General features: G+C 49.4%; 1 protein-coding gene across 1 annotated transcript; it reads left to right on the top strand.

The window, feature by feature from the left end:
- The first annotated feature begins 813 nt into the window (after nt 1-813).
- On the top strand, nt 814-7,053 carry HEY1 (hes related family bHLH transcription factor with YRPW motif 1). Its single transcript, XM_085605376.1, has 5 exons — nt 814-1,045; nt 2,217-2,292; nt 2,729-2,812; nt 2,947-3,028; nt 5,910-7,053. Exons 1-5 carry the CDS (start codon nt 960-962, stop codon nt 6,497-6,499), a joined length of 918 nt encoding a protein of 305 aa, XP_085461502.1. The 5' UTR covers nt 814-959; the 3' UTR covers nt 6,500-7,053.
- Nucleotides 7,054-7,255: the final 202 nt, after the last annotated feature.

Here is a 7,255-nt window from a genome sequence, read left to right on the forward strand (position 1 = left end):
CCTGAGAGTACTCCCTTTGAAAACCCATGATTGATTCTATCTTGAAATGGAAAAATGGAAGTGCAGGTACTCTGTACCAGAGTACCTGCTTGTTTTCTGAGAAGGGTCGGTACTCTCCAATTAAACGTATTACGTCACTCTAGAGAGGTGCAGCTACTTTTCCTCTCAAAATGCAAGTGCCCTCTACTCAGTACCAGTCAGTACCGGCCCATTTAAAGCACGGTAATAGGTTAGAAAATGTCGCATTCCAATATCAGGAATAGCCATAGTTGGGAAGGATAAACACTACATTCCTCTGCACCAGTAAGGTTTATAAGGGAAGCATGCTAGTAAGAAGGCGTTATATTGTTGACTGTATTAAAGATACACGATGAATATATTGGTCTTTAATTAAGCATGGCACACTTTTCTATTCAGAAAGAAGGTTGTTGGGACGATTTCCTTGCTCAGCACTTAATCGCGCCTACTCTGAACTGAGAAGTGCTGCGTTCTATGGGTCCAGAGATGCCTTGACCCCTTATCTTCAGCTGCGTCTTAAGGGCAGCTCACGAGTAGCGGAGTCTTGTCCTTCTTCTGTTTCAAGTACCTGAAGTCTGCGCTGCGGCTCCTCCAGCGCCGCCGCTCTACCCTGTGCAGGGGGTGTGTTCCAGTGCCCCTGGTGCCCACGTGCCGCCATTGGCCGATCTGACGGCGTCAATCAGGAGGAAAGGGAAGCACAATTGGCGGCGCACAATGGAGTAATTATAGTGCGGCGCCGGCCCCCGCGCCCCGCCTGCAGCCCTGCGGAGCGTGGGAAAGTGGCGGCCGGGCTTTAACCGGAGGCAGAGCCGAAGGAGGTGCAGAGTGCGAGTGGCGCCGCAGGGACAAGGAGGCAGCAGCGAAACGCACAACCGCAGACGCCGGGCACTGTCAGCCCAGTAGCAAGAAGCTTTAACCACCGTCCACCCTTAGCCTGCACCATGAAGAGGACGCACGACTACAGCTCTTCCGACAGCGACCTGGACGAGAACATCGAGGTGGAGAAGGAGAGCGCCGACGAGAATGGGTAAGAGGGCTAGAGTTCAATGCGCGCGGGGCACACCTCTAGCACCGGGGTACCTTTCAACTGACGGAGACTCGGGGCGACATACTGTCTGCCTGTCAAATCCTGCAGACTGCCATGATGTTCAGAATCATAGTCTTCCTTCTAAAAATCTAAACGCCCCTTATACTAAAAGGGGATCACTTTCTAAACGAATGGACGTCACCATCCCAAGTGGTTAAGCTCCGCTGACTTTATTGGGGCCTCATCCATTAAACATCCTATTTGCCCTCTTTGGAGAGCTTCACCTGCCCCTACTCTCCAACGATGGATCACTGACCCCCATCATTTAGATTCCCCTTCGGAATGGAGAGGCGGTTTGGGGGTACCCCATTGCTCACTTCGCGTGCGACCCTTAGCAGAGGTCGTGAGGCACCCAGTGCTTCGAGGCCAGGCTGTCGACGCCCGGTCTTCGCGATAAGAAACCGAGCACGTCTATTCACGGCTCGGGGTCTCAAAAATCTTCGGTGTACACGTGGATTGGCGCAAACCTTTTACGGGACCCATACACAATAAACGGCACGTCCACCGGCAATGACTTGAACGCTCTCCTCTTTTACTTGCTAAATGATTCTGTTTAAGTGTGGGCACGTATATTGAGTGGGACGTACCGTCTTCATGAGCAAGTGCCCTGGCGTCCTCTTTTGATCCAACGGCGCTTCTCTTTTTCTGCTGCTTCCTTAACACTGTTTGCCCCGGTCGGTGTGCATTTAATTAGTGCCATCTTCTGTATTGAACATGCTGACTTTTCAGCAGGTGCAGGCGGCACAGGTCCCGCATCTTTCCATTTATTGGAGCCTTGAATGTGAAGGACACCGGACAGGATGGGAGTGTGTGTGCCGTGCTTGAAATGGAGGTAAAGAAGTGGAGATACACAGTCCTGTCGTTACTAGAAAGTGTCCGACCCCGCTTATTAGAAATTCTTAAATTGCGATCAATGAAGGGCAGTCTGAAAGGGTTCGTGGCCTGGGGCAACGGTGTATATTGAGTCCAGGGCCCTGGGGTAGACCCGTGCCTCAGCCTCTCACACGGGGTCTACACATCCACTCAGTGTTCACTGTTGCTTTTCCTCAGTTGTCTTACACTCACATGGGACAGAAAGTTCACGAGTTTGTTGTGTTTTTTTTTATTTCAGAAACCTTAGTTCGTTCCCCGGCTCTATGTCGCCTTCCACCTCGTCCCAGATCTTGGCCAGGAAGAGGCGCCGAGGGGTGAGTATCTTTAGACGCCTTTGATTTCAGGTTCCTGCACACCTGCTCCGCACCCACATCACACCACACCCCAGGAAACTCATCAAAGCCATTTACAAGCTCAGCCAATTCACACATGCAAAGCCCCGCACAACACTGGACCAGCATACCTGATCCGCTGCAAACACTTTCCCCAACCCGCTAGACACCTACCTCTGCCTCACTCACACACAACTCCTCGCACCCACAAAAGCAAACCTGGAGGTCGCCCATGGAACGACCCTCCAGGTCTTCTGCAAGAAGCTGAAGACCTGGGTCTTGGTAAAAGCACCTTGGGGATCACACACCTGCCCAAGCGCCTGGGTAGCTTCTTGGTTGATTACTGCGCTATACAATGAATTCAACACAAGAGTGTATTCTCTGTAAATAATCGGCATCTCTTGTCATTGGCTTCCAGGTCATAGAAAAACGCCGCAGAGATCGAATAAACAACAGTTTGTCTGAATTAAGAAGACTGGTCCCCAGTGCCTTTGAGAAACAGGTAAGAAATCCAGGAGCTCTAGGCCTGCAACTGGCCACACAGTTGCAGTTCTGTCAGACTCTGTTGATGCCTGCAGCTTATGTCAATGACTGAACTGCACTTTAAAGCTCACCTTTCGGCACGTTTCTCTCAAGGGTTCCGCCAAACTGGAAAAGGCCGAGATTCTGCAGATGACCGTGGACCACCTGAAGATGCTGCACGCCGCGGGCGGAAAGGGTGAGTGCTGCTGTAGCCGCTACTGTGGTTATTCTGGGGGCGAATCCAGGGTCTAGTTTATTCGCGGGACCCTCTTTCGGAAACGTTGAAGCCTGACTAATATCGCGACACTCCCACCATCAGTCGTATGGACTTGCAGTCGGAGTGTCGACGCAGTCCTCGACCGGTGGGGCAGACGCTCTGTTCTGGGAGCAGACAGCGTTATTGACAGATACATGCATGTATTTTACTACTGTGTCACTGCCAAGTTATCATTCCGGTAGCTATGATCCATTTTTGTAGCTCAACTGTCGCAATGCATTGGTTTCGGGATACATTTTAGCCTAGAATATATGCGCACACTAAGGGGCATTTTATCAGGAAACAGAGTTAAAATTATCGCCGATTTAGCGGCAGAAAACTGCCGCTAAAGCGTCGATAATGGGCTTGATAATATGCCCGTGAGAATTCCCATAGAAGCCCATGTTTTGGTGACAATATGGGCTTCTATTGGAATTCTCAAGGGCATATTATCAAGCCCATTATCGCCACTTTAGCGGCATTTGACACTAGTTTAAATAATCACTCAATCACGTGTTTTTTGCAACACTGTAGTGTCTGGTGATGTAACGGCTGCTGTCAGAAGTATTCAGCAATCGATTCTATTCACTGCAGTCAAGGCGGCGAACACACGGGTCCTTCGATGTTTGTCGTCCATCGATAGGTTCCCGCCTTCCCAATCCTGCAAGAGACTTTGATTTTAATGTAGGTGTCACGTATGAGTGAGCCAGCCTGCCTCACACAGTAGCTTGACGCCGGCCACTCGCATGCTTTTTCCACGGGTCTGAGCCATGTCTCCTTTGTGTGCGGACTGACACCAAGAAAAATATTCCCAGTCCCTTCTCTCTGTCGCACCCTTGGCCTAGACTGCATTTCTCTTCTCTCCATCGCATCCTTGGCCTAGACTGCATTTCTCTTCTCTCCAGCGCACTCTTGCCCTAGACTGCATTTCTCTTCCCTCCAGCGCACCCTTGCCCTAGACTGCATTTCTCTTCTCTTCATCGCACCCTTGCCCTAGACTGCATTTCTCTTCTCTCTAGCGCACCCTTGCCCTAGACTGCATTTCTCTTCTCTCCATCGCACCCTTGCCCTAGACTGCATTTCTCTTCTTTATAGCGCACTTTTGCCCTAGACTGCATTTCTCTTCTCTCCATCGCACCCTTGCCCTAGACTGCATTTCTCTTCTCTCCATCGCACCCTTGCCCTAGACTGCATTTCTCTTCTCTCTAGCGCACTTTTGCCCTAGACTGCATTTCTCTTCTCTCCATCGCACCCTTGCCCTAGACTGCATTTCTCTTCTCTCCATCGCACCCTTGGCCTAGACTGCATTTCTCTTCTCTCCATCGCATCCTTGGCCTAGACTGCATTTCTCTTCTCTCCATCACACCCTTGCCCTAGACTGCATTTCTCTTCTCTCTAGCGCACCCTTGCCCTAGACTGCATTTCTCTTCTCTCTAGCGCACCCTTGCCCTAGACTGCATTTCTCTTCTCTCCATCGCACCCTTGCCCTAGACTGCATTTCTCTTCTCTATAGCGCACTTTTGCCCTAGACTGCATTTCTCTTCTCTCCATCGCACCCTTGCCCTAGACTGCATTTCTCTTCTCTCCAGCGCACCATTGCCCTAGACTGCATTTCTCTTCTCTCCATCGCACCCTTGCCCTAGACTGCATTTCTCTTCTCTCTAGCGCACCCTTGCCCTAGACTGCATTTCTCTTCTCTCTAGCGCACCCTTGCCCTAGACTGCATTTCTCTTCTCTCCATCGCACCCTTGCCCTAGACTGCATTTCGCTTCTCTCTAGCGCACCCTTGCCCTAGACTGCATTTCTCTTCTCTCCATCGCACCCTTGCCCTAGACTGCATTTCGCTTCTCTCTAGCGCACCCTTGCCCTAGACTGCATTTCTCTTCTCTCCATCGAACCCTTGCCCTAGACTGCATTTCTCTTCTTTCTAGCGCACTTTTGCCCTAGACTGCATTTCTCTTCTCTCCATCGCACCCTTGCCCTAGACTGCATTTCTCTTCTCTCTAGCGCACTTTTGCCCTAGACTGCATTTCTCTTCTCTCTAGCGCACCCTTGCCCTAGACTGCATTTCTCTTCTCTCTAGTGCACCCTTGGCCTAGACTGCATTTCTCTTCTCTCCATCGCACCCTGGCCCTAGACTGCATTTCTCTTCTCTCCATCGCACTTTTGCCCTAGACTGCATTTCTCTTCTCTCTAGCGCACTTTTGCCCTAGACTGCATTTCTCTTCTCTCTAGCGCACCCTGGCCCTAGACTGCATTTCTCTTCTCTCTAGCGCACTTTTGCCCTAGACTGCATTTCTCTTCTCTCCATCGCACCCTAGCCCTAGACTGCATTTCTCTTCTCTCCATCGCACCCTGGGCCTAGACTGCATTTCTCGCTAAATGTGCTTGATGGTGTTTGAGTGGACGGTGCGCGAGGACCCACTAACACGACATTCAAAGTAAAGGTGAAGCATTGAAAATGGCACATGCGTAAGCAAGCTCGGAGAAACCGGGTGTAAGCAGTGAGCTTAGAAACCGCCCATAGGCGCTTGGCGTGGTCCTTCTGGTTGGCATAAATAGTCCGCGTGAAAATATTCAGCTGTTTTTTTTTCTTGTGAAGCGAATCTGTACTGTAGCGCCATCTGTTTGGTTATTGAAGTTTTGTTATTTGGCTTCTATGTTGGCTGCCTTTATTGTATTTCTATGCACTTTCTCGTACATTGTAAATATTAATACAGGAGTGAATATCTGAACGGAATAGCCTCTCTGTTTTTGGATTTTGGTTCTTCAGCGCTGGATGGAATTGGTTTTAACAAAGCGCTTCTCCTTTCTTCTTCAGGCTACTTCGATGCGCACGCTCTGGCAATGGACTATCGCAGTTTGGGATTCAGAGAGTGCCTGGCGGAAGTGGCGCGGTATCTCAGCATCATCGAGGGCCTGGACACCTCTGACCCTCTGAGGGTGCGCCTGGTCTCCCACCTGAACAACTACGCCTCGCAGCGGGAAGCAGCCAGCAGTGCGCACACGGGCATCGGACACATCCCCTGGGGTGGCACCGGCTTTGGACATCACCCTCACCTCACCCACCCGCTGATGCTGGCACAGAACGGCCACAACAACACCAGCACGACAGCCCCCTCCACAGAAGCACATCACCAAAGTCGGCTGGTGGCCGCCTCCTCACACCCGGACACCCCTTCTCTAAGAGTGCCCCCTAATGGCAGCCTGGCGTCGGTGCTCCCGGTCGTCGCCTCTTCAAAACTCTCTGGCCCTCTGTTATCGTCCATGGCCTCCTTAACTGCGTTCCCCTTTTCATTCGGGTCTTTCCACCTGCTGTCCCCAAATGTACTGAGCCCGACTGGACCAGCGCAGGCATCAAACATTGGCAAGCCCTACAGACCATGGGGTACAGAGATTGGGGCTTTCTGAGAACTTCTGTACCGGTTTATGGGCTAAAACGGATTATAAAATCCAGCTGTGCTGGGTTGTACTTAATGTGTTTCCTACTTCTGACATTTGTGGTGGGAAGGGAGGGCAATGGTACAATGTTCAACAAACTTTTGTAAACACATTTTAAATATGATTTTCTTTCTTAAGCAGCAGCAGTTTTTTTTAACTAGTTGCTAAAAGGTTCACAGCTGCAATAGAGAATGATAACACGTATGTGACTTAGGCCTATCTTCCTTATTTAACTTGCTTGAATTTATTTTCAGTCATTTTGCCATTTTTTTAAAGGTAATTTTCTTCCCAGGACACGTCACGTCTTATAGACATTTTATCTCTAGTCTTACTTTTTTGGTGACCACTGCAGTTGAAGCTTAATTTGGAAAGTTGGTTTTGTAATATTTTGAAAGATGTTTTATCAGAAGAAAATATTGATTTTAAAGTATATTTTGAATTTTATATTTCTGAGTTAAGCGTTGACAAATCGGATTTATCAGTTCCAATCAAGAAGAAACCAGTAAAAGATATGTGCACACTTACCTGCTCTTGTTTTATTCCTGTGAAGAGGTGTGCTATGCGGCGGTATGTTATGTTTTTTTGGGATGTGTGTACGCATACACATTGCAGTCTGTTTTATAGCTATGCTGTTTTTAAAAAAGAAACGTACCTAAACACATACAGTGACAATGGGAAGTTTTAGTTAATATAAAGTGGTACTTTTAGTTACTTTAGATCCTGCCT

The sequence above is a fragment of the Triturus cristatus genome, chromosome 5_1 (assembly GCF_964204655.1).
Source record: "Triturus cristatus chromosome 5_1, aTriCri1.1, whole genome shotgun sequence".
NCBI lineage: Eukaryota > Metazoa > Chordata > Amphibia > Caudata > Salamandridae > Triturus > Triturus cristatus.

Coding starts and splice junctions, on each gene's coding strand:
- HEY1 (XM_085605376.1), top strand. CDS start 960: ATGAAGAGGACGCACGACTACAGCTCTTCCGACAGCGACCTGGACGAG. Junction 2,293..2,728: donor CCAGGAAGAGGCGCCGAGGG/GTGAGTATCTTT, acceptor ATTGGCTTCCAG/GTCATAGAAAAACGCCGCAG. Junction 2,813..2,946: donor CCAGTGCCTTTGAGAAACAG/GTAAGAAATCCA, acceptor GTTTCTCTCAAG/GGTTCCGCCAAACTGGAAAA.